Source organism: Cinclus cinclus, chromosome 4 (genome assembly GCF_963662255.1).
Source record: "Cinclus cinclus chromosome 4, bCinCin1.1, whole genome shotgun sequence".
Taxonomy (NCBI): domain Eukaryota; kingdom Metazoa; phylum Chordata; class Aves; order Passeriformes; family Cinclidae; genus Cinclus; species Cinclus cinclus.
Window position 1 is genome coordinate 29841850 of NC_085049.1, and position 27410 is coordinate 29869259.

The window sequence follows — 27410 nt, forward strand, 5'->3', positions numbered from 1 at the left end:
TCAACACCTCTAAAATACTAGCCACTTATCAAGTGGTAAGTAGGGCCAGGGGCAGGAGCTGGACTCAGTCCTTGTGAGTCCCTTCCAACTCAGGACATTCCATGATTCTAAGTGAATTCACTCAGTAATTACTATTTATATAGTGTGATTACTATTTGTACAGCAATAATACTACTCTGTCCAAGGGATGACAAGCAGCAGCTGCAGTTTTTGTATTAAGTTGTCATTAACAGGGTGCTCATCTAGAGGCAGAGAGCAGAGATTCCTGGTACTTTCCCTATCTCTGTGACACCATGCCTACTCCTTACCTCCAGTTTCCACATATAATAGATGTGTTTAGTACATTCTTCACAGGGCAGGTGTCAGGCTTCTGCTCCTGAAGCACTCTGCATGTTGCACAAGAGGTAAATAAGAACAATGTTGGTAATGAAAATATGCCATTAATACATTTCCAATAAAAAAACTACAGGCAGCATTTAAACTGCAATCTGTTATCAATAATTTTATTACTGCAGTTACTGTGGTCTAATAAAAAAAACACCTTCTCCTCTTTATTGGGTAAGTGCCAAAACATTTATCCTTTATTCTCTGGCCATTAACCTTTATTCTGTAGCCATTAGCTTAGCTATTTGTGTAACAGTCTGTTGAGTAACATTCAAGTAGGAATTTGTATTCAATCCATTATTTACTCTGAAACCCAAAAAGAATAGCTTCTTATGCCTATATTGTTTATCCATATTAAATCTTGTTAAATGCTGTATGCTAGTGATGATAAGTCTTATAGAAAGTGGATTTTTCTTACTGTAAATAATTTACTGGCATACAAATAAAACTGTAATTAATCAAATAATATTTTGAAAACAAAGCTTGAAACTGCTAGCTAAAAAAAAAGATATTTCTCACAATACGTGCAAAATTTGTAGCAACTAAGTTTCAGGAGTTTATTCTTTTTGTGGATCAGTTTCTGCCTCACATCATTGTGAACTCCACTGTGCTAGAATAAGTTGTGATATTCTCTACTGAGGGTTGAGATTTTGGGTCATAAGGTCTGACATCCCTCCATTCTTTCTCTTTTACTGGAATTGTAAAGAAAAGGAACCCAATGGGAAATAAGTTAAATAATCAAAATGTCTGCTTTTCTTTGAGGCATTTGCTTGCTAGCTTTCAGCCATTTCTGGCAATCCATCTGAAACTGCTGTTTCTGGGTTGTAAGTGGCTTTTAGGGCCCTGATTTCTGAGCACATCTTTTAAATTGAGCTCACCAACCTTAGTGAGTGGAGGTAAAGCAGGAGAATGAAACTGTTGATTCCTGTCCATCAGGTGAACATGGGAGAAATCATGCCTTTCTTATTAGTCTGTAGTGTATCTCAACCTCACTGAACCCTATTTTTCTGCGTCCAGACAAAAGCATTAGTCTTCTGGCTGGAGAGTGACATTCAGTAAAAGCCTTTCAAGGTCTTCCCATAAACTCTTGCAATGAAGAGGTAGTAGAAGCAGTCTTTTTAATGATGAGGAAGGTCAGTTTACCCACGTGTGCTCTGCTGCTGTACATATATGTGAGGCTGTTTGGGTCTTTTTGGTCCTGATGAGCTAGCAGGAAATTGTAAGGAATTAGTTTAATGGTTGCATTTTTTTCCCCCTTTCCTTTCTGCTCATTAGGAACTGGAAGCTGCTCTTCACGGGGATGATGTGGAGTTTATCAGCGACCTGATCGCTTGCCTTCTTCAAGGATGTTATCAGCGCAGAGACATCACGTGAGTAACCTCTCTCCATGGCTTAAGCACTTTGCAAGGGGAGCTAATTAACACGGTGGCGGGGATGTTTCACGGCTTTAGAGTGATGACATGGCTGTGATCAGCAGCCACCAGCAATCAGGCCAGATGCTTCACCGAGTGGAAGGGAATTCCAGTTCTCTTGGGTTGACTTGTAGGCTTTTAATTGTACAGACCCGTTAAGCAAACTCCTTTGTTCTGCAAAACCGTGTTTGATGCAATGCTGTGGCACTCGTGCACGCAGTGAACATTCACATCTGTTGTTATGCTCTGCACTCTCTTTGGTCAAATTAGCGATAGTAAGTCATCACATGTGTTTTCCACATTTGTATGTATTGCGTAGCATAAAACTTGCTCCTCTGCACTCACCTCACTTGCATGAAAGATCCCATTGCTTTACACAGGGACAACTATGATTATTTTCTTAAAAATAAAAGGAGTATTGTAATCACTTCAGCTGCAGGATGTTGGAAAGTGATTTGACATGTTCTCTTGAAGTTTTGACATCCAGAGACACTTTGTTAGTGTCCACTAAAGCAACCTCCAAAGTGGAGACATCTGCAGAACATCATTCTTTAGAGGATTGCCACTTGCACAGCAAAATGTGCTTCCAGTGATAGCCAAGGCTTGTTGCAGTGTGTTTTATTTGTTCTTTTGTGAATCATGTTAATAGCAAAGCATAATTGTGGGGACAAAGACAGCTTGGCAACACATGCAGTTGCTTGGAAGCAATCCTGCTCCCTAAGATCCCCCTGTTGTGGTGAGGCTTAGGCCTGTGCCTAGGCATAACCACAGGTGCTTGCATTGAAAGCTCTATGTCTAATTAACTGATTATGTTCAACAAAAATTATATAGTTTATTTATATATACATATGCCACTTAATTACGTTCTCTTTCATTGCTGCATAGACATTCAGCATCAGTAGGTATCAGGACCTGAACCAGGGAGCTGCACTGCATTTACTATCTCCAGATGAAACTGTGATGAGAAGATTGTTTGTAAAGGGTTGCAGTCATGTATCTTCTTCATCAAATTAGCCACAGAGCAATATATACCTGCCTGTAAACATGCAGCAAGTTTATTTCTTCATACCAAATCCATCAGAAAGTAGTGGTTTAAGTGTTTTGCCCACCTGAGCCAGCTTACCCTTGTAGCAGCAGCAGATTTGTCTTTGATAAAATTCATAAATTCCACATTGTGAGGTTCTCCAAAACTGTCCAGATCTAAGAGTGTCCACATAGTGATTGCACTGTGTAATTCCCTCCCCATTTGCAACTCTTTTGACTAAGAAAATTTAGGGATGAATCATGGGTGGATCCTTGGACCACTAGCAAGTTGTCTGTCTGTCTGTCTGTTACCCAGACACACAACCAAACACCCAAACACCTCACCCAGATAGTTGTGCTGGGGAAAGGCTGAGGTGCTTGAAGGAGAAAGCAGCTGCACCACTTCTGCAGCCTCCTATAGAAGGGGATTACCTCGTGGGCATGGGGATAATGAGGAAAGAAATTTCTGCAGAGGAGATGGGGAAGAGGGCACAACAGGAGCAGTGTGGTGGGAATGGCTCACGGGCTATATCAGGAAAACTGGCTGAAACTGCTGGGATGTTAGAGAGGTGAGCTCTGAAGAACTGCAGAGGAAGCAATGGGTTAGGCTACCTGGAAACAAGAGGGAAAGATGCTATATGCCGAGGGATGTCATGAAGGAAGAAGCATTAGGATGTAATCTAAATAAGAAAATCTGTAGATAAATAAAAGAGATGGCTTGGATACACTTCTCAGAAACAAACTTGCCACACTGTTTCACACTTAAAACCAACTGTGGAATCCAAAGGCCTAAAATTCTCCAGGTTTGTTGCATGTTTCCTTGCAACATCTTTTTTCAACTCTAACCACAGTTCAAGAGGCAAAGGTCCTGGCTGATGCCCAGCTTCCCTTCTGTACCTTGTTTTTCCACAGCTAGTGGTAGGAAGCTTAGCCTCTAATTGATTTTTTAAGTGCTCAGCAGACAAAGCCATGCAAATGTAAGAGGCAGGATTTGTGTGGAGTTTAGACTTGCTTTTCACAGTGGCCCAGGACTCCGTACTTCTCTGCTGCACACAGATAAAAGGTATATGTCTTGGGTGGGAAAAATCAGCAGTGTCACAGATCATCCTGGTGGTGTTACTGCAGCATCTCTCCAGTCATTTATGCCCTGCATCCTCGTGCTGAGGCTGTGAGCTGTTAATATCAAGGCTGTAAACTTTTGCTCCCTGTTGTACCTCAGAGAGAAAGGCAGGAGCTTGTTCTGCTGCTTGTTCTTGGGGTGGGACACTGCAGCTCAAGCACAGGATGCTTCATAAAGCATCAGTTTGCCTACCTCTGAGGGGTTTTGTGGTTTAATTAGTTTTGTATCAGGTCTTACATCTTTGATGGCCAAAACGTTATCTGCCAATGCTTTCTCACAGTCTGTCTGGGAGCAGCTTGCTGTTCTTGTCACATCTGTTTTGATGGTGCACAGGACTTGGGCTGCCTGGCTTTAATCATGCATCATAGAGGGGTATAAAACTGTCACATACCTTTGCTAATTATGATGTGCTCTGAAGTAATTTTGGAAGTGGCTGAGAGCCCTTCTAGTGCTCAATTTAACATGCTCTAGTTTGATTTGCTTCCCATTCTTTGAAAAAAAGATGAGATTAATACTTTTGTTGGCTTCTATGAGCCTTGGTTTTGAAATAGAGCAACTTTACATTGATACTATTTGTGACAGAGTATTTCTAAGACAAAGAGACATATATATAAGAGAGACTGCTTTTTACCCTGCTTGATGGCTAAGTAGTGTTGTCTGGTAATGTAAGACTTTCTTTGAGTTATGGATATCTGTGTTTAACTACAGAGACTACTTAATGGGATGCTAAGTGATCTTCTCCAAAGTCTTATTCATCATATTCTATCATAGTTGTTAGGAACAATCCATTGACCTGGTTCTTGCTGTGTTAAGTGCTGTAGAAGTACTGGAACAAAAACCAGTTGCCTGCATTTCTGCATCTTTAGTAATGACCATGTAGCTGTCCTTGCCTGGCACCAGGTAGTTTGAGCACTTGGCCAGGACAGTTTCCCTATTGTTCTCCTCTTTTTACTCTGGGCCAAAATACTTGTGTGTCATGATCTGCAGCTTTTGTTGTTTTATAAATACCCCTCACGTATCCATATACCATCTGTGTGTAACTACTATGGGTGCAATAGGTACCTAAGGCATACTTTGGTTTGAAGCCAGTGAGATTGCCCACAGGTTTTTCCTGCTCCCAGTTTGTTTTTGGTTTTTTTTTTGCACAGGTCTTAAAGTGTCTGTTTTCTTTTAATTGCTTCAAAAGGTAAATGACCAGAAAAACTCTTATTAGAATGTGGGGGTTGCAAAAAAGTAAGTAAAAACTAAGCAGTTTGGAAAATCATGGTGCTTGCTTCAGATTCTCTGTGGTATAAAGCGGGTAGCTGCATAGTCCCTAGGGGTTGCCACTTTAATTCCAGCAGGAAATGTGACTTGATGACTTGTATGAAGACAGGAAGATCAGAGCTTCAGCTAACGGCAGTGGCCACAGCAGGAGCCTTCTGCAGCTGTTTTTAAGTAAGAGGTGATGGTGTGACATGGATGTGTACACTCAATGAAAATATTTCAGAAAAGCTCCCACTGTTCAGCTTTTCTTTGGGTGAAACTGATTTTTCAGTGTTCTGTTACTGCACTTTTGCTGATTTTTTTAATGTGATGGCATAAAAAGTTTCAGTAACTTTATTGTATTTCTTATTGGGAGCCATTTTGTATGATGCTACTTTGTCTCAAAAGAACATATTTGCTGATTTTTCGTATGTTTTGTTTTTTTTTAACATGCACAAAGGCCAGAATGTGATGAGGAAGAAAAACAATATCTCTCTTTTTTTCCTATGCTCCATGAGAATATTTTCTTTTTTTACACCTCAGGGGATTGGTCTGTCAGTAAAGCTGAAAACTGTCTTACTGACTTCTGTGCCACCAGAGGGGATTTGTTTCCTCAGGAACCTCAATTGTTTTGTTCTTGTTATTTCTTCTCTAATGCACTGGAATTTTTTTCTTCCCAAGGGGATCATTGGTTTTGCACCCACCTCAAGTTCTTTTGGGATCCCTAAATTATCCTTGGAGTCTTTGGCTTGTAGTTTGCACCTACAAAGGTGCAAGCTACAGGTTTATTCTAATAGGGATAATAGGATATTCCTTAACTCATCTTCCCTTCCCTACAGTTGTTTAAATTATTTCTTTCCTATCCTTAGTGGTGGCATTGAGAAACACACCCAGACTGGCATCTGAAGAGCAGTATTTCCTACTTGCCGAGTTGCCAGTCAAGAACACTGTGTCTAGTCTGTGTATTTTCTAGCACTTGCTCTGTAATCTCTTATTTGAACTTTCATAAGAAGGAGAGAGATCATCTGAAATCTTTTAACCTACTGAGGAGCAATGCCTACTGAGGAGTAATGCCTTTTTCCGAAGGCTGTGTTTAATAGCTCTGGATATCTTGCTTCTTCCTTCTGCTTTATCATTTTGTTCCAACCTTGTCCTTTATTCTGTGTGGACTGTGTGTTTACAGGTACTTTAGGGGTTACCCCAGGTCTTATATTTTGGTAAAAGAGACCTCAGTAAAATGCTTAACCTCTTGAAATCACCCTTGTGCACATGCCTACATGAGCTGTGTCCTTCCAGAGCTGCTGTTTGTCAGTCTGGTCTAGAGGATAAAGTGGCAGGTCCACAGGAATAGCTGCCAAACCAATGCTGTGATTTTAGTCTCATGAATACTGTGTGAACTAGGCTGTGGGAAGAGCTAAGCCAAGGTACTCAGACTGAGCTTATTTAATTCAATTTAATTAATTCACCACTTCAGTCCATGCCATAACCTCTGGGGCATCCAGCCTAAGCTCAGTCCCAGCAGACCTGGTGTCCGCCACCTTTGGGAAGAGTTTTAACAGCCAGCTCTTGCAGTTGTGCTGGTGACCTTGGTTACAAGTGCTTCCATGGCCTGGCCACAAAGCACCTCACTAACTCAAAATCATATTCATGAATGCCAAGTGAATATCAACACGATCAGCATTATTTACAGTCTGACTTTTAACAAGTGCTGCCTTGCATACATCATGGATATTGGTGCATGGCCTCCGGAATCAACCTGGTATCATCAGCACAGGACATACCATGAGGGGGCAAGGGAGATGAAGTGGCTACATTGCTCATCTTGAATCTAATTTTAATATTTATTATAGTAATAGCCAAGCCATGCAAGGTGAGCCTTTTAAAGGGTAAAACGTGAAAATGAAGCAGCTGGCAGGTGTTGGCAAAGGAAGGATGAGATTACAGCAGTAAAATAACACGGTCATTCAGAGATTAATGAGAAGCACAGTGGAATAAAATTACAGAGTTGAAATATAACTAAAGCTAAGTAAATGTCTTTGATTCTCAGATGGATAAAATGAATCTTTAAAGAAGAATTTGAAGAAAAGTTGGTAGCATGTTCTGCAAGTGATATTACATAGATGTGGTGGAGAATAAGGACTGAAAATGGTAGAAGAAAAAGGAAAACGCTGTGCTGTTATTGTCAGGGCAGATGGATAAGAGACAAACAGATTGGATTGCTAGGGAGAGGGAGTTATGCAAAACATTGACGGGGAGGAATAGGTGGCTAAACTTCAAAGGAGGAATAGAGAACAGTCAGCAAAGGGTCTTGGAGACTGCAGTGATGTCATCGTGCCTGTGTCAGAGCATGAAATATGAAAGGGACAGCTGTATTTATAACCTCTTGATGTTGCAAACCAAGTACTCTGGAGAGGAGGAAGAAAAAAGCAATGATAAAAAGAGAAACTGAGAAGGCAAGTGAAAATATCTTCTCCTTTCAAGGAAGAAGGCAAAGAACTGTGAAGAGAGACAGATGGGGTGTGGAAGTTCACCCAGTGTGAAACCTTTGCCCTCACTTTTGAGGCTTGCAGTGATGCTCCAAAGCCCTGGTGCAGGATTTTTGCTCCAGCACAGTTGGTTTCCCAGGCCCCTTCCCAGCAGCACATCAAGTTTAGAAACCAATGTTTAGTCCAAGGGTGAATATTAGTGAAGATCTGAAATAATTTTTGGAGACTTTTAGCCTCAGTGGGCTTGATGAACAACTGGAATAGCTGCTGGCCAGCTGATAGGCCACTGTGATAATGTGGTGTCTCATGTCAGTCTCCGTTCTAAGTCACCTGTGCTTTTACTTTTCGTCCCGTTTTATTTTTGATCCTTCCTTAGTTTCTTTCTGGCTCTACCAATATAGTGGTTTAAATGTAATAGTAAAAAAGATCAAAGACCTGTTTTGAAACAACTCCCAAAAGGGACTTCTTTAGGACCTATTTATCTGTAAAACTTGGGTTTATCCATGGTCTCCAGAAACTTACAATGTGTGGGGCTGATTCTAAGAAATTAATTTGCTGACCTCTGAGCTTATTTGTTTCAAGGCAACCCCAAGCTAGGTACTTTGTGCCTCACTGGGGACTCTTTTCTGTGACATTAAATGCATTTTTCTATGAGTAGCAAGGCTCGTAAGGGCTTGTTTCATATGCATTCGTGCTGTAATACTGTAATGCTGTAATGCTGAATGTGTCCTATTTCCCCATCATCTTCAAGACAATAACTCCAGCTTCTTCCCCACAGTGTTCATCATCACTGTAATACCCTAAGGTCGTCTCTGCAGCCCCCAAACAATCAGAAGTGCTTATGGCACAGCAATACTGTTGTCTTTCCTTGTGGCAATGAATTGGGAGCATGCTTTCTGTTGATGGGCACTAGGAATGAACAATGCAGCATTAAGCTGGCTTCACTTGTTCTTCAAGGATCCAGGAATGAATAGTAAGTAATGATCCTCTTCCAGTCTGAATGTGGAGCCCTAAGCCCCATTCCTATTTGCTCCTTCAGAATATAGATGTATTTGGGTCTTTTGTAAGTTAATCAGCTCCAGCTCCCAAGGAGTTTCTCCTCAAAAAAGAATCAAATAACAGCAGTAGAAAGAAAGAAGCATGTGGATTAAAATTGGCAAGTACGTATTGAAACCTGGCTAGATGCAGGTGATGGTCATTGATGGGAGAAGCAAATTATTGTCGCAGAAAAACCAAAGCCCTTACTGTTCAATCACAAGGTGAAATTTGGGCTGTAGTACATTCATTTATTCTGGACCATCCGGAAGACTGTGTTCATCCCTCCTGAGACAGACTACTATGGCTTCATCTTTATTTCATCATGTCCAGAGTGCTTCTTGTTGGGGCATACCTTGGTGGTTGGTTGTCGAGGTCACACAGAACAGGACACTAAACAAGGAAATAAAAATCCACTTTAAAACAAGTCAAAAGTGTGACATGAAGCAGCTTATGACAACAGGAGGAAGTGCAGCAGCCGTTCTCACACTGCATTTGTCTGTGTGGCCAGATCAGAGCAGTATGTGCTGGCTGTGCAGGAACTGAAGTGTCCCTCAGCAGAACCCCTCAAAGCCAGCAGCCTGCATCTTGCCAGGCCTCTCACTCCCCACCAGTGCTACCCAAATCCCCCCCAGTCATCTTCCCCAAAGGAACTTGTTCATTCCTTTTTGAGCACTCAGAGATCTCTCTCTCTTTTCCTTTTATCCTGTCAAACAACCTGTAACTTGTTCTTGGGTTAGTTAATGATTCTAACACTGGTTCTTTTTGTTTTCTATTTTGATCCCTTAAGGGATTGCCCTTTGTTATTCAAAGCCGAAGGTACTTGACAGGGAAGGTACAGCAGTCCTGGCTGTGTGATCGTTATGCCCATGAGTGATCCCCATCCTCAGTGTCTGATAAGCCTTGGGGAAGAAATGGGAAGAGAAAAGAATGCAGCACTCTGAATTCCTGAGGGGTGTTGGGAGGCATCCATCTATGTGGGGACTGGAGAACAGTTCACTTGCTGACCACAGCCTTTCAGATTCAGCATTTCACTGCCAGGGACCCTCCTGCCTCTGACTTTCTTTACAAGGCTGACAAAAATCTGGCTTCCAATCTATCTGTTTGGAAGAAAGGTATCTTGCTTTGCTAAGTTGTTTGCAGAAATGTCTGGGTCGGATGGTTTTGTGTTTAGGCCCAGGAATTGCTTTTTGACCTCTAAAACTGGCCCTAGAACTGCTGTCTTGGATTTACTGTACTGCTCTGTGGAGAGCCCAGTTCTTTGTTTTTGTATTGCATCCAAAAAGTGGCATAATTTACTGATACCATTAAGTCTGTTGGTATCATCCAGCCTGCTGATGTGCCTGTAAAATCTCCACTTTGGCATCAGCATGGCTTAATCTTCTCTTAGTGATATTAAGCTTCACCAGGGCACCAGCTGTGCTCCACAGATCAGAGCATTGTTCCTTCAGTCTTACTCTGCACCTCTGTCTTGTGCTCCCGGACCATCGACATCAGAACCCATCATGAAAACATGTCTTTGCCATTGTCTTCCCATCCTTCAGTACCAGTGTTTGTCCTGTGCCTTTAGCACACAGCCTGATGTTGGCTTTGAAACTCAGGACTTCTCTTCTGCCTCCTGACATTCTGCCTTACCCACTGGTCACTGTTACTCACTGTCTGATTTTGAGCATGACAGAGTTCTCTGTATCTCAGGGTCTTGGGAGATTCTTGTCTCTTGTTCTGAACATGCTCTTGAGGGGAAAATTCATATTCCCAGTCTAGCTGTGGTGGTAAATCTTGTTGGATAAGGAAGTGTTGGGCTCCAGTTCTCTTCAGCTCACAAGCCCATCCACTAGCATGCCAGGGAATTAATTGCTTAATGAAAGCCATTTTCCCTGACCTTCCCCAGCTAAGATCAATGCCATCACATGGCAGGAGATGGCCCACACTTAGACATCTTCCTTGTGTGTTCTTGTAGAATCACATCTTGACAGCAAAGCTTCTTAGGTGTAATAGGTATTTTCAGTTCTATTGTTAATTTATCATAGGTGATGGTGTGAGATAATTTCTTGGCTTGGTCCTTTGTACCTCAGATGTAAAATGTGATGACATCAGAGCTGGAACCACCCTGCTCTAGTACCTGCTGTGCTTTCCTTGCTGGGGAAAGCTTTCATAACTGATACTGCCTCTTTTTTGGGCTCCCTTGGCTCAACAGATTTCTAAAAGCTGGAAAAGAGTAGCTGACCCTTCTGGAGACATTCAATTTGTCTCCTCTTTGGTTGCTGAACTGCTCAGTGCAACCCCCACCAATGAAGCAGAAACCTCTTACTTCTTGACATAGGAGCTTTCTTCCCATTCAGAAAGGCAGGATGTCTGACCAACCTTCTCACCAGGAGTTTTCTGGAAGTTCCTATATATTTCCATATGCACAGTATTTTACTGTTTCAGCCGTATCTCAAGGATCTGAGGTCTCTATTTTGAAGCCTTCCTCCATGCTGGAGCTGTAGTACAAGTTTCAACATGATGGTTGAAAATGCATGTCAGTGACTGATTACAGAAGTGTTTTCCTCTTGGAGCTTAAAGCTACCCTTGCTGCTTTCATGGGCTGTATATGACATTGAATGCAACTGATTTGTATCTGCAGCCTTTGACTAATGGTTTCAGGGTAGTACCCTAAAGGTAAAATTGAATAAACTGTGAAGCACAGAGTATCTGTGGGGTGTCAGCAAAGCTGGGCAGGTGTGCTTAAACACACATTTGGTGTGAACATGGTCACCCTGAGTCAAAAACAACAATGCCTATGGAAAATAGCATCATCGCACTTTATTTATTGTATCTATGCAGATGTAATTAAGGGACAAGACAGTTTTTAAAACGGCCTCAAAATGTCTCTTCTTTCTATGCATTCAAAGTAAATAATGCTTTCTGTTCATCTAATGTACATTAATTCATGTTTTCACAAATGTATATAGTAATAAGTTTTGCTTAACATAGTGATGTTTCAGGATCTCTGAGCAGAATTCTTTTCCCGCTGTTTTAATCCAGTTATCCAACTCATTGATTTGTCATTATCGGTTTTCACTCAAATTGCAGCATCAGTAGTGGGGGGTGGGGTTCCTGCTTCTCTGTCCAAAACCCTGCATGTAGTGAGAGCACAAGTCATCCCTTGATGGAAATTGTGCAGAGACTCACTGAGTTTGAAGGAGGGGTTGAGCTGGCATTGAAAGACAAATTTTATTTTAGTCCCATTAATATTCCCTGAATCTGTCTGGGCAGTGTATGTATCCTCCTGTTTATTCCCTTTGCCCCCAGGATTTTCTCTTCCCGTGGTATCACATACCTTCAAGTATTGTTTGGGATGTTTCTGGCTGCTCCGGTTTCATTGTTACTCATATTCCTATTTCTTCCTTTCCCTAATCAAGCAACAAAAACAGAGAAACAACCCTTGCTCCTACCTAAAAAAAACATATGCAAGCGCCTCTGCCCAGCATGCATCTTGTTAACAATATGTGTCTTCCTCATCTCCAAGAACTCCATAATCCATGAGGTTTGGCAAATCCAACCCCTTTTTCTCCATTGTTTCACATCTCCACACCAATCGCTTTCTTTTCCCTGCCTCACTTGGCCATGTAGGCTGCTGGTCTCTTGGGATGGGAGAAGGATGCTGGGCATCTGCTCCTTCCTTCCTCGCGTTGTGGTGGGGAGGGTGAGGGAGAAAACAGCAAGGCAGATAAGGGCAGTGAGGAACAGCTGGGCATAGGTGAAAGAAGGGCCATCACTGCCTTCAGGTTATGTTTCCTGCACCTAAAATTACTTTCACCTTCTCACACGGAAGGAGAAACAATATGTGTCTTTGTTGCCTCCCTGTACTTTGAGGTGTTAGAGGCAGAGCCACAGCACGAAACACTTGTGGCCCCTCCTGCTGATCCTGGGGATGGTGGTGAAAATAGAGCAGCCCTGGCTCACAGAAGGGTGCTTGGAGCTCCGGCAAGCAGGGAGACAGAATATGACAGGACAGTTCAAAGTAACAGGTATGTGTGATTTCTCCTGCCAATGCTGCCTTCCTCTCACACACCCCAATTAACTGGGGTCACAGAGCAGATTAGCTGCCTTGGAGTTTTGTGAACATAAAGCAGTGAAAAATCCAGGGTGAATGGGGAAAAAAAGATCAAATAGACACTTATCTCAGCACTCCTGCCTGTCCCTGGCATTTGCCAGCCTAAGGAAAGAGCCTTTCCAGAAGAGGCCAATGCAGGACAGTGCTGTATCTGTGTTGATATGTCTCCTGCTTTTCTGTCTTTTCTCAGCAAAATAACAAACAGGGCACCCCCAGCAGCTGTGTTGTTTGTAGGGTTGTTGCTAGATAAGAGCTAAAATCGCTGGAGAAGCATGGGTCACAGGCAGCTAGGGGAGATCAGAGTGTGCCCTTTTGCCACACTGGTGTGTGAGATGGCTTCAGTTCCTCCTCAGAAGGGAGTGGACTTAGTGCCTCCTTTCTTGGTGTAAGGGAAAAGGGGTAGGAGGCAGCACATACCAGCTGAAGAGAGGTAAAAGGGCATCTCCATCTAGTTTAGGACTTGCTGAGCATGGTCTAATAATACTTGGGAGCCCAAACCAGAAACTGCCATGATGGTTCAGGTTGTGTCTGGGGTGAGAAATCTAGACAAGCAGACCTGGAATGTTCCTGAAGGTTGAGCAGCTGTGGTGACCTCATGCCTTCCCCTGTCCTTCTTCATACCCCCCTTTTTTGGGGGGCAGCAAAGCAATGCTCCCACTTCAGCTGTCATACTCAGGTTAAGTGGCTGCACTTGCTTCTGTCAAGCCAGCACATGCTCCTGTGGTGTGATCCCTTATTAGAGCAGACAGCCCACATCAGCTCTCCATTCTCCCTGCCTCCCCAGAGACACTGCCTCGCTCCAGAGCTGTTCCTATTCTGCTTCTCTGTGGGATGCAGCATGTCTGCCAGCTCCCCTTCCAGCTTCCCCAGGTTTGATTGCATGGAAGGTGGCTCAGGGGGAGATGTAAGAAGACAAGGATCAGGAGTGTTCTTGTAGCTGCTGACAGCCATGGGTTTTCACAAATGATTTTTTCCCTTCTCCTGAAGATGAGCACTTTCGGAGTTCAGATGGGAAGTCCACCATGTAAACTCAACCATGTAAATTAGTTCTAACCATGTAAATGAGATTTCTTTAGCAGGATTGTACGACACTCCTGCTGGTGAACCTCCTGTCCTAGCTTAGTATTACTGTGTTGAGGGAAAGGTCCAGAACCCTGATGTCTTCTCTAAGCATTGCTTCAGCATATTCAGAGGTGGTCTCTGGTCTCTGTCACATTTGAGTTCAGGAAGTGAGTTATGGGATGGACAAGGGAGGAGCAGGGAACAGGAATTGCTTGGGTGCTGAAATTACTTTGGTGTCCTTTCCTTTTGTGGAAGACATGGGTGTATCTTTCATGGATGTGGGAGCCTCCAATTGCTCATGTTTCAGACTGCCAAATCCAGGAGATAGGCTGGACTGTTTTAGGGAGAGCTGCTGCTACTTAACATTTGCTAACTAGCTAATATTTTATCCTTCTGTTTTGAAATAAAACAATGGTTCTAATGTAGAAAGATTGTACTCCCGTGTTCAGCAAGGGTGAAGACAAATGTCCTTGTGTGTAGAACCCAGTGCCATCCACCTGCTTAACTCTTCAGATGTCTTTCTTTTCCCTTACCTGATGGCCACACAGGTAAGTCACAAAATTACTGAGGTTTGGGCAATGTCTGCATCCAAAAAACTAGTTCTAACTTGCCAGAGAGGACAAAAGGCAGACCTGTACATGCCTTGTGATGGTCTTGTGCTCCAGAAGTCTGCTGCTTTCTTTACAGCTCTGGGAAGAGAAACATCACTCTGGAGGTCTGATCAATGTAATCTGAAATTTCGCCCCCCTACTTTGTGATCTCATTCAGGGTCCATTAATGTCAACTGTACTCCTCTTGTTCACAGCCATGAGTAGGACAGCAGGTTTTCTGCAGGCATGATTCAAAATAGGCACTGAAAAGCAGGACATGTCTGAGTGCTGGTTTTCTTCATCACAAGACCTCTTCAAGAGTTGGACCTTGCTGAGGTCTGTCACAAGTGTGGTGTGGAGTTACTACTCCCTCTAGACTGTCCTTGGCTGGAATTTTTGAAGTCTGTCCCCATCAGTGGTGCAGCTAGTGGCACTGCTATATGTGGTGGTTAAAGGCTAAGGCCATGATTCCTGGATCTCCAGCTTCTTAGTCATTTTGCTCTGCTGCAGGGAAGTGTTCTGTGGAGAGACCCTTCAGGGTGCTTGGGTCCCTTGGGCCTCAGGCAGTTTGGCCACCCTGGTGACAAGTTGGCCCATGGTCTGAGCAATATGTGCTCCCTGTTGGCTTGCACACCTTCTGAGCAAGCTGCATACACAGGGCTTGGAGGGATTCCTCTCCAACCCTCTTCTCCCCCTGAAGGATGGGGCAGCATCTCTTTCCCCCTGCATCATACTTGACTTAGTTTCTCAGTAGGGTAAATTGAAGGTGAAGTACAAGCTGGTCCATAAAGCTTCCTCCCCCACCTCAGATAAGAAAGCTCATTAATACAGTAAAAAAAGGTCTCCATTGTTACATGAGAGCTCAAGGTCAGGCTGGTAGTAGTAACTCATATTGCTTCTAAGGTCAGCCTAAGCTTTCTCTTTCTGACAAGCCACGATAGATTGATCATGGGGGCCCTTACATTATTTTTTTTCTTCTGAAATAGGCTTTGCTTCTCCTGACCCTGTTAATGATGTTTGACTGAGGTCATCCCAGCAAACCCTGAATCCTTCCCATTACCTTCCAGAGGGCTTGCCTTTGTGCCAAAGCATTGTATGCTTGTTAAGAATTAAGCTTTCCTGATCTCTGCTGTAGCAAAGAAGCTGTCTTCACTGGAGAGGCGAGAAATATCTTGAATGCCATCTGTCAATTAATGCTCTCATTAACACCTGAGTGACTCCCAACACCAAGCTGGTGCCTTTTTGCCAATTCAGAACTTAAAAGGTGCCAGCCCATAAGGTGAAATATCTTCAGTACATAAAATTAATTCCATTATAAAGCGTCTGTTCTGATAAGGCCTAGATTTTTGTTGTTGTTTCTTTTAACTAGAGAGATCACAGAGGCAAAGCTAGTTCTCTTGTGTGCTGTGAATCAGGTGCCCAAGAATTCTTCTTTTAATTTAGTACTGAGAACGTCCTGAAAGCAACACTTGTGCTGGGTGACTGAATGTATCCAAGTTCTCTTTCAGCTTTTAAAGCCTTTACCGGACAGAAGTATCACCTCTATTATTTCACTTACTGGCTTACTCTGTAATAGGAACTTCAGGAGTAATTACATTTATCTTTAAACGGTCTTTGGTAGAAAGGCTGAGCTCTCCCAGTCTTGTTTTCCATGTTCCTCCCACATACAACTCTTGGACAGGAGTTGGAAGAGGTCTGTTGTTGTTCCCGCTCTCTGTCATCCTCTGGGTTTGTCAGGGTTCTTGGTGTAAATCTCAAGAACAATATACTGTCCGGGATTAGATGTAGGTCAGACTTGCCTTCTTCCCAGCAGTTTTAGCTCAAGAGCATGCCAGTATTTACTCTTCCATTGCATTTTGTAAAGTAAATGAAACAAGAGACTTGAAACACTGTCAGCATGATAGATATTTTAGCCAGTGGGTCCAGGCAATTATTTGGCATCTAAACTTTCAGAAGGCTTATTTGTGTGTGCCAGCAGTGTCCAAACATTGTTGGTAAATTTTTGTCTCCGATATTTCAATTCCTTACCCTAATGTTTCCTTTGATCCAATATTTGCTCCCATAGGACAAGAGATTTTGTGAGGGGTGGGTTTTAGTTTTTTCTTTTTTTGGTTTTTTTTTTTTTTTTTTTTTTTTTTTTGAAAGTGTGGCAGGGGGAGGGCTTGTAAAAAAATTGGCAGCAGTAGACCAGATAGGGCAGTGTGCTGTGACAGTAATTCCATGCTTGGGCCATGGCATGCTGCCTGCAGGAAGCGCAGATTGACACGGGGACTCTCTTACTGAATCAGTGTTTGGTTTAGTTTTGTTTGTTTGGCTTGATTTTGTTTACAGTTTTCCAGCCAAGATCTGATTTACTTTGGAGTCTTTAAAACTAAAAACACAAGTGACTCCGCTTCCTTTGGGCATGAGGAAAAAAAAATAAGAATGTGTACCTGTAGGCATAATTCCAGCCCCAATTTGCTCAGAAGAAATTTCACGCTGAGTTTCCTCCTACAGGGTCCCTGTGGACTAGGGGTCTCTAGGTGCAGCTGTTCCCTGCCAAGCATGCACACCAGAAGCTCCAACCAAATTTTTCCATATATCCTGTCGGCTCTGTGAAATTCTCACCCTCTCTTCCTGAGGTCTCCAAAGAAGCCCCTCTAGGAAGCTGGGCATGGTGACGAACGCAGTGGCCAAGTTTCTTTTTTTCTGACAGCAGAGCATGTTAAAAGCTGGGGTGATGGGAAGGGTGCCTCTCCTTTGAGCAGGGGAAAACACTGGTATAGCCAGGCAGGGGGAGGAGTCCTCAGCTCCCCTCTGATGGAGCACAGAGAAACCTTCCCTGTTTGGGAGGCAGCCGGGCAGCAGATGGCCAGGCTGCAGCGCTGAGCTGTCAGGGCTGGATCATTTCTCTGGCTGTTCTGGGCGCTGATACCCATGGTGGAGAGGAGCCCCTCCCTCAACTTGCTCCATCTTCTTTATGCCCTGATTTTTTTGCAGCTGCTACTAAAGATCACAGGCAACTTGAGCTGCAGCCGCAGTGGTACTCTTGTGGATTGTCTGAGGCTGTTCCTCCCCTTTGACACAGATGTGCTAGGTCGTGTCCTTCCCTGTGCCCCAGATTTCCCTTTGTATATGTAAGATATGATTAAAACTTTCAACCACAGTTGCAATTCAGCTTTGACTTCCTTTCTAATCTTTGTAAAAAAATATAGGGACCTCTGACAGCAACCCTGTGGTTTCAGAGTGTAGCCAGGGATAAGGCTAAGAATTGGACTGGGATCTTGAAAAATCATCTGCATCCATGCGGCATGTGCCACATAGATATGCATGTACCATTCTACCACTGCCCCACTACAGCTATCCGAATTGCTTTGCACATTGGTGGGCAACTGCAAAGCAAGGGATGTTTTGACAAATGAGGAAAAGTTTCTCTCAGTTTTATGAATTATTAATGGTGCTAGTCAAGTTGGCATGGGAGAAGTTTTAGAGTTGCAGAGTTCTTCAAGGTATCTTTTCTGATGTTATAGCTGATTTCTGTAGTGCTTTTCCTTGGTTAGTGAGCTGTGTGGAAGCTGCCTGTGCTATACATCCGGAAGTGGTTGAGATGTGGTGAGAATTGTGGCCCGTGGTCTCACACTTTTCTTGTAAATTGTTTCTAAGACTCCCAATTTACTTTTGGAAGAGGGATGGTTTTCCTTTGAAAACATGCCCTGAGAAAGAATGTGCCCATGTACCAGTTTAACTTCCTTGGGAGTGCTCCAGTTTGTAGAGAAAAGGACATGACTGACCTAGCACTGCCTCCACTTGCTGAATGTTTTTACACATCTCAGTGATGCCGAGAACCTCTGGAGAAGAGATACATCTGTCTCCTCAGCTCAGAGATTTCCTTCCTGCCTTCTTCCCGCTTACAAAAGAGCTTTTGGTGGTGCTCAGCTGCAGCAGAGACTCTGTAGGACTTTCAAAGTGTATTGCTATCCTACTACTGAGTTTGAAAGAAGGGTATTTAACAGACTGTATCTAGGTAATTCTATTCCTGGATCCAGTCTCTCTGATCCTTGGGTTTGAATTTTACAGGTAATTCTAAACAGCTATTCCTGGGCATTTCTGCTTTGTGCAGAACCCCAAGGTCAGGGTTCTCATAGATTGCTGTCCTCCCTGCAGATTTTCTTCTCCAAACCAAGAGAGCTGTTCCAGAAACATTTTCAAAGGGAAATATAAGAGATGGGATAAGTGAAACTAACTGTAGGTGTGGCAGACAGGATGAAGATGAGCACCCTACGTTTGTCTGGAGAAAAGAGGTTGGTTTCCCATTAAGAGGGAAAATATAAATTGGGTAAGATTGAGAGTGATTAGGAATGCCTTGAGACATCTGTTTCCCATCTTTGGTTCTCATTTCTATCCTTATTCAAAGCGACAAATGCACAGTAGCTGTCTTTGAAAATTGATGGGGGTAGGAGCTCAAAAGTACTCTTAAAAACAGAGCTTCTAATGCACAGAACACCGGGTGGATGGCGGAAATTTCTAGTGTTAGCCACTTATGTGAAAGTCAAACTAAAACCAAATTGGTTAAATCAACAGAGCCAATCCCTAGGGGGAAGGAGAATTACATAGGCAAAGATTTCAAATGATCTTCTGGAATTAAATGGCTTCCTGGATCAGTTTTCTTTGAGAGCAGCCAAAATGATAGAGCAAGATAAGTGAACTCATGCAACTGGTAAAAGTATCTGTCTGATCCATGCTTTCCCACTTTTTTTCTAGGTATGGAAAAAACAGGAGTAGATAAAACCCTTTTACTTTTGTGGTTTCTTCCTGGCAATCCTTTTCATTCACTACTTATTCAGGATCCTAGGTAAACTGCTTTTTCAGTCCATTTTATTGGAAATAGCCAGATCCTCTCCATCAGATTTGATTAAATAATTTTCTGTCTTGAGCTCTGGCTGAGTTGAAGAACTGAACTTGTGGGGCTGAAACTTGAATGTTCTCTGAGAGCTTACAATCATTTGCCTTATCCTTCTGGACTAAGTATCTAAATGCAAGTGTTGCTTTCAGAAAAGATGTTCTCATCATTATTTCTGTTGTGGAAGACAATCAAAGCTGCCTTTCTTTCTTTCTTTCTTTCTTTCTTTCTTTCTTTCTTTCTTTCTCTCTCTCTCTCTCTCTCTCTCTTTTTTTTTTTTTTCTTTTTTGTTTTAATCTAATGACTTATGTAAATATCTGACATTTAAGGTATGTGATCAAATATCACTCTTAAAAAATCTGCAAAGGGAATCGATTATCGCCCCCTTTCTGAGATTGAAGTCCTTGCTGGAAATTAAGTCTTGGAGTATTTGTGAAAGATAATGCAGGAATGCACAGCTACTTTAGCTAGGTGTACTGTGTACTCAATACCTCGCTTTAAAAAAGGATGATTGCTGTAGTTTTCACCCTAAAATTACTACTTGAGGCAGTCCTGAGGCATTTCATAAAATGTCTTCCCTTTCTGACTGAGCTTTGTCAGCACAGGGGGCTGTTTCAAGTTACATTTGTCTGATTGTTGATATTAATGAAACAGTGATACTTGGGAACACTGATGCTCTGCTTATGTCATGCAGATGGAGCAAACACCAGGTTGCAGAGGGCACTAAGTCCAGGTACAGTCGAGTATCTGTTGTTAAGTACAACCTGAGGGCTGGTAACAGTCATGGGGTGAGAGGAGGTATACTGGGGAGGTCAGCTTGCATTTGACGTCAGAAAGAAGCAGGCTGGTGAGGAGTGATCTGCAGGGTGATCTGCACTTCTCTCTACTCAAGGAGGAAGGGAAATGCTGCCAGGTGGACATCGCTTGAGGCATCTGTTCCTTTATTCTCGCAGTCACTGTCCAGTCATGGTCCTTGCTAAGAAGTCTGGTCTTAACCAAATGTGTGAAGACCCCTGTCTAATAGCTAACTTCTTGTTGACTTTTAATGATCCTTCTTCAGCTGGATCACACTCCTCCACCTCTTTGTTAAAATATAATAGCTTTTGTAGAAGTTAGCAATTTCTCAGGGAAATGCAATTCTGTAGTGCTGGCACCCTTCCATTAATCATATAGAGTAATCTGCTTGTGCCAAAAACCTATCAAGTGGAGCTGCCTTTTTGAGAGCTGGTGGGAATGTGTACCCAGTGGTGTTCTTGCTGGCATATGGACTTCCCGTGTGTGCAAGAATGGCTGGGCGTGGGGGGGGTCCCCTTTTGCTGTGCTCAGGGTACACAACTCGAGCAGACTGAGCGAGCCTGGAATCTCTTAGGACTCAAAGTCATATGGGCAGATCTTCAGGAAGTTTTGTATTTAGGGACATGGCCCCTTTTCATTCATTCTCCTGAAATTTTAAGCATTCAGAATAAAGGCTTAAGTCTCATTGAAATATAGACAGGAATTCTTTTAGCCTAAAGCTCCATCAGTGGTCTTATACATGTCAGATGGGGACATACACTCTCAGTGCTAGATGAGGATAAGAAATATCTGCTTCCTTCAGTTTTATGATAAAATGCTGGCAGTGAAAGTAGGACTTAATGTAACCCAGCTACAAAATGAGAAAGATCATTTTAGTAGTAATGTTTATGAAGAGCTTAAGTGTTCAGCTTGATTATCTGGGAGAGTACAGAGGGGGGAGTCCTCTGTACTGACTCCTTTTTGGGAGGTGCACTCCTGTTGGGGATGAGTGGCATCCCTTATTGTGTGGTAGCATCCAAGCCACATGAATGAGGTGGGCTATGCTGATGTCCTGCCAGAGCCACCAATGGAGGAACAGGCAGAAAGTGGCAGCACCTCTGGGGATGGAGAGAGAGGAGGCCAGGGACCGTGACAGGAATATGGGAAGCATACAGCAGCAAAGTGGGAAGGGGAGGAAGTGATCAGCTATGCAAAGTCTCAAGCCACTGAACCAGGGCATGGAAAACTTCTTTAGAAGTAGAGAAGTGCAGGGCTTGGCAATGACAGATGTGAGGGGCAAAGGGAAATCTGAAGAAAATCGTCTCCACATCAAAACGGGAAGAGTTGGAAGGGGAGCAGATGCATAAATTTTGTTGCATCCCATTTTAGTGAAGGGTGGCTATTGGTGCTAGCACAAGGGTTAAAAATGGATGAGTGGCTACCATGTTCAGCTCATTCTGCTTAAAAAGAAAACAGTCTGTGTATAAAAAGCTGTCTGGGTATAACATGACATCCCATAGTGCTGCAATGAGATTGCTTTGTTTTGGGAATGTCAGCGCTGGAGCTGCACCCAACCATAGCTGACAGTTTTCCTTCAGGTGTGCTCTGTCTCTGCGTTGTGTTTGTCATAGTTGCTTGGTACACCAGGTGTTTCTGGACGCTGCAAACTACAGTGTGTGTGACTTTTCTACTTTGGTTAGATCCCAGACATTTCACAGCTACCTGGAGGACATCATCAACTACCGCTGGGAGTTGGAGGAAGGGAAGCCCAACCCTTTGCGGGAGTGCACTTTCCAGGAGTTGCCCCTGCGCACGCGAGTGGAGATCCTGCACCGCCTCTGTGATTACCGCCTCGATGCAGATGATGTCTTCGACCTCCTCAAGGTGCTTTGGGCAGCAGGGATGAGGGAAACACTGTGGCCACAGCAGCTGGGCCAGATCAGAATCTTCCTGGCATAAGAAGGGGTCACAGTGGGTCAGCAGCTCCCTTTGCCCTCCTCTGCTTTACACTGGCTTGTCCAGGACTTGGGCCCTTGTCCTGTGTGGATGTATTCATAACACGCGAGTCGCTAAGGAAATTGGCTTCATTGGCTACTCTTTCTGCAAAGAGTGAGTTTGAAGGTGCTTTAATGGCAGTGGCAGGGCTGTGAGAGCTGAGACTGCTGCCTTGCTGAGGGATGCTGTGAGATGAAAGGATGGGTTGAGGTACTGGGGGAGCTGGGGGAGGGCAGAGGAGGGAAGGGGGGAGGGAGCTTCTCAGGGCTGTGCGTGACTGCCGCCAGCACTAATTAGACCTTCCCTGTCAGGAGCACCAGAGATGAAATGTTAAAACGAGAGAGGCCATTCAAATTAGAGATGCCAATCTAAATCCCTCCCTGGACAGAGAGTGAACGTCGCCTTCCCTCTGGAGTAACATTTTCCCAGCTCGGCCGGGAGGAGCAGCTGTACTGCTGCTGTGGCATGGTGGAAGGGAAGGAGGGAGGGAGGTGTTTACGAAGGGGTGTCATCATGTTTTGTGTGACAATGTGGCCACTCTTCAACTTGTCACCGTCTGGCGGGGGGCTCCCGGTGGGCACAGGGCTTGGACGCCGACAGCCTCCGCGTGGAGCCGCTGGGCGAGGACAGCAGCGGTGCCCTGTACTGGTACTTCTACGGCACGCGGATGTACAAGGAGGACCCGGTGCAGGGCAAAACCAACGGAGAGCTGGCTCCAGACAGGTAACAGCCCACACTCACACCCCCTCCCATGTCTGGGGGCATGGCCCAGCCAGCCCGGCTGGAGGGGGCTCCGCCTGACTGCTGTTGTGCAGGGGGGAGCGGGGCCTGGAGAGGGGCAGTGCGGGTGGGAGCGGAGTTGCCAGGCAGGCTGGGAGCTGCCCCGCGCCATGCATTGTGTCGCAGGCAGCCTGCAGCCTTTGTGGCACCGGCAGAGCCTGCTGTGGGAGCGATGCTGCCTGCCCCACCACATTCCTGCCTGTCTGCCCCTCACCATGCTGTGCCGGCGGCTCCCAGATCAGGCTCCCAGCCAGTGGGAATCCCTCCTCTCCCTTCCCCGTCCTGTTGCTGCTCTGATTTAATCCCTCCTTTGGTTGGGTTCCTAGCAGCTGTTCCAATTTCCGTGCTCTCCTCCCATCCTGCCAGCCTCGGTTCCCTTGCTCAGTGGATATTTTGTGATGGTTTTGCCTTTTTTCAGGGGATGTGGTGGGCAGACAAACACCCCAAATGTTGCTGGGAAAACAGGCAAGAGACGAGGGCGACCTCCAAAGCGGAAAAAGCTACTGGAGGAAAATTTACTGAGGTATGGAAGGGTTGATTCTTCCTGTAACAGACGTAAAATACATACATTCCCAGAGGGAAGTGTAATGTATTTCTGGGGTTCCCCCAATAACTATGTATATACCATGCAGTCATAATTTCAATGCAACTCAGAAGTGAAGCAAGCTCAGACTTGGTCGATGCTTTGATCACTCTCCAAAGCAAATTCTGACTGAGCTGGAAGTTTGGTGAAACAGTGGGCATCACTCTTCCAACCACCTCACTTCAAATGCATTTCCACCATGCAGTGCTAGGGAATTTGCTCCTGATAAAGAATGCCTTCATTCTGTGGCTTGAAGCTGAAATCCTGGCTATTTGAGTCCTTATAGATTTTGGGATGCTTCCTGTAAGAGCTGAGATACTGTACTTGCCAAACTTCTTCCTGCACCTTCACTTATAAAAATTTTACAAACCTATGATAAATATATGTATTTGAAAATATATATCAAATGTGTGTTCTGCAGTGTTCTTTTCATGGTTTTGCTCTGCACTTAATAATTGTGGTGTTCCCTATTCTTCTCCTCCTCAGAAAAAGCTGCATTTCGGTGATGTGAAGTTATGTACTTATTGTATTGCTCCTTCTCTTTCTTTTTTGGTAGGGAGAAGGCAGAAGAAAACTTGCTTATCCACGAGACTCAGATAAGAAATGGTAAAGAGATTTTGCAGTATCAGGGTTGATACCACCAGCTAATAAGGCTCTTCAGTTATCAAAACCCAGAGAGAAGCCTGAGAGACAGCCCAGCCTTCCTCAGGAGAGTCTTTCTGCTGGTCTTTGGGGCCAAGTTTGGAAGGAGGGGTTTGTGCTACAGACTGCCTGGCAGCTGGGAGCCTGGGTACCTTCAGTCTTCCTATTTTATCGTGGCTGAGCTCGGGATGAAGAAACCTAACCTATTGGGATACACTAGTGTTCAAGGGCTCACCTAAAAAAGCTGGCTGTGAATGGTCCTCATTCCAGGTGTGAGGTAAAAACACACCCCTTGTTAGCAGGTGTGTTTTTTCAGATGGGGAAGAGAGTGGAGTCAGTGATGCTAAGATAGGGAAGGAAGAACCTTTTGATCCTCTCACATTTCCTTCCTCATGGCCATTGGGTGGCTGAGAGTGGTAAACCCTGTCTTGGGGATACCCAGCTAAGGGTTAACAAGGTAAAAAGTGATTTAGCGACATGATGTGAAAGTGAGTTCAAGGGAGCTGGGACTCATTTGTCATACATGTGTATCCACTGGCTTCCACAAAACCCAGGGACTCAGCCTGCCTTTTGCTTCACAATAAAAGGCAAGGGTGGCATTGTCTTTCCCATGCCTCCTTCCCTATGCCCTTTGTCTTCAGATTTCCTGGCAGCTACTTCGGCTGCTTTGGAGCAATGTACGATGTGCGTGAGGCTGCATGATGTGCGTGAGGTGCTGAGGGTTTTATCAGATCATTGTCTTCCAGCAAATTATGTCACTTCAGCTGCAGAGTAATCTTGTGCTGGCACAAAGCAGTGCCTTAGTCCTGTTTGCTATTGAAATGATCTGTCAGTGGGCAGCTGGCAATGGAATGAGAAGCAAGGATGCAGGCTTTGGGGGCAGGATGCAGGTAAACTTCCTACTGCAGGTGGGCAAGGGATGGCTTTGCGTAGTCAGAGCAGCAGAACCAGCATGTGGCTGGACCTTTGCTGTCTCAGTTACCAGTCCCCAGTGCATTCACAGCTGAAACTCTGTGCCAGTGCCACAGCACCCAGGCACCTGACAGAGGGCAGGTGCTGGAGGGAGCCTGCAGATTTCCAGTCTTCGTAGGACAACCTGACAGCTTGCGCATCAGAGCCACTCGCAGCTCAGATCCAGCAAAGGCACAGAGTCAGGTTCAGGATTTTTACTTCTTTATATTTTTCATTGTTAGTCTGCTTGAAAATGTGGTCAGAAGGTGCATGACATCTGCCAGTGGTGCTGATGACTGTTGCTTTCTTTCTGGGAGCCAGTGGCTAGCCCTAGAAAAGTCCAGAGGGAGCTGAGAACCCCTCAGCCTGAAGGTGTTTGATCCAAGACTTTCCCTACTTGAAAAAAAAAAAAAGGCCACAACCTTTTTCTGCTTAGCGAGCATCCTGGGGCAAAAGCATACAAGTTGCAACCTTGCTCTGTGTAAACATTTGTGGAGCAGGAACCACATTCCCCATCTCCAGGTGGGTGTTCCAACCACAATGCAAGAGAGCCCTTCCTTCACAATTAATATTAAAATGTTTCACACAAGGTGGAACAGCTCTCAGAGTGTCTTGGTGGTTGGGACATGCTTCAGAGCAGTGGGTGATCTGCTTCAATCCCACTCTGGATTGAGCAGGGATGGGATGTGAACTTTTGGAACTTCCCCCTCATCTGGCAGCCTGATGAACCCTGTCCTTCGCTTCCTCTTCTACTCTTTCAAGTGCCTGCAAACAAAATGTTTCATTTGCAGGGAGCAGGAGGATTTTTTTCATTGCAGAAATGGTTTGCAGTGCTTTAAAAAAAAAAAGGCTTATTTCAAATTACATTGTTTTTTGATGGCTTTATTCTGCTGCCAGACTAAATCAGGCATTTGCAGTTCCCTGTGTCCTGCTCTGGCTGACAGCCACCATTACAAGAAGCAAATTAAATTCTTTTCTTCAGTCTGCAATAACTGGAACGTGGGCTTGCTACAGGGATGTCACACCACCCATGTTTTGCCATTATTTCTTCACCTGTGTACTTCCTCTCTATCTTGGCATCACCTCAGAGGTAGCAGTGCTTCTGGTGCACAAAGAGAGCTTTGGGTCTATAGTAAATGGAATATTTTCTGTAACAATGGCCATTGCCAGTGTCTTTTGCTCTTCCTGAGCCTTAAGGAGAGAAGAGAAGGGATCCAGAGAAGCTGTTAGTCATAACTGCTGTGGAGATAACATCCTTTCATGTTTTTGAAGGGTCCCAAGGGCCTGGCCGTGGGACATGGTGGTTGCTGTGCCAGACGGAAGAGGAGTGGAGGCAGGTCACAGAGAGCTTCAGAGAGAGGACTTCCCTTAGAGAGAGGCAGCTCTACAAACTCTTGAGTGAAGACTTCCTGCCGGAGATCTGCAACATGATTGCTCAGAAGGTGAGGAGACATGACATCCTGTTTACCTCTCTTTGACCGCTTCCAAGAGCATGGATGCTTGCTGAGTGAAGGAGAGCTAAATTCAAGCAGCCTGTCAGCCCATTCTGCTCCCTGCACCTACAACCTGCAAGTGTCATGGATGCAGGGGCTGTTGAGCTTGTGGATAGGGGGAAGACTCTCCCCCATGCTGTGGCAGTGCTGAAGTCGGTGCTCGAGGTTCTGGTTCGTGGTTGCACGGCAGCACAGACAGGATGGCTGAAGGGGTTACTGTCTTCAGCCATGTTCTGTGGCCCTTTCTTGCTAGCAGGGGATTTCTGTGCTTTTGAACTGCTGTGGTTTACAGCCTGGCTTTTCTATGCAAACTGCCTGTGATTCCACTTTTACTGCCGTTTCTCTGCTGGCTCTGCTGAAGGGGCACTGGCTGCTGAGCTGTCCTAGTGAAGTCTGCTTTGAACCGGTATGTCAGAGACCCAAAACCCAAGGGTATTGTCCATCAGCTGAATGTTTTCAGGTGAGACAGATCTGGAAAGGGATCCTTCGGCTAGATGGCTTTGTAAAACAGGATCTGCAGTCAGCGTGATGTTCTTGGATTGAGTTCAGTTTGCTTGTTTGCTACCCTTGTAAAGCTAATAGGGATTTCATGGTCACTTCTAGCCCTCAGTTTCTCCTGCCAGTGTCACTGATGTGCCCTAATTTCCTCCACTCTCTTTTTCCTTCCCTCAATTCTCAACCCTGTTTCAGGAGAAGCGTCTGCAGCGGACAGAGTTTTCTCCCAGGTGGATGTCTGACCATCAGCCCATCAAACCAATCAAGCAGGAGGTGAGGGGGGGTGCGAGGGGGAGGACGAAGGAGGGAGGCGAGAGCAGATGCCTCCTGGGGGAAAAAATAAACCGCAGCATCGCTATTCA

At 44.6% G+C, this 27410-nt stretch overlaps 1 protein-coding gene across 1 annotated transcript in view; it reads left to right on the forward strand.

The window, feature by feature from the left end:
* LOC134043508 (chromatin remodeling regulator CECR2) overlaps positions 1-27410 on the forward strand; it is a 92574-nt gene that overhangs the window by 47364 nt on the left and 17800 nt on the right. Inside the window, exons 2-8 of the mRNA XM_062491908.1 lie at positions 1660-1754; positions 21810-21993; positions 22688-22827; positions 23303-23407; positions 24024-24073; positions 26333-26502; positions 27244-27321. Of these exons, the coding sequence (XP_062347892.1) occupies positions 1660-1754; positions 21810-21993; positions 22688-22827; positions 23303-23407; positions 24024-24073; positions 26333-26502; positions 27244-27321 (822 nt within the window). The remainder of the gene's footprint in view (positions 1-1659; positions 1755-21809; positions 21994-22687; positions 22828-23302; positions 23408-24023; positions 24074-26332; positions 26503-27243; positions 27322-27410) is intronic.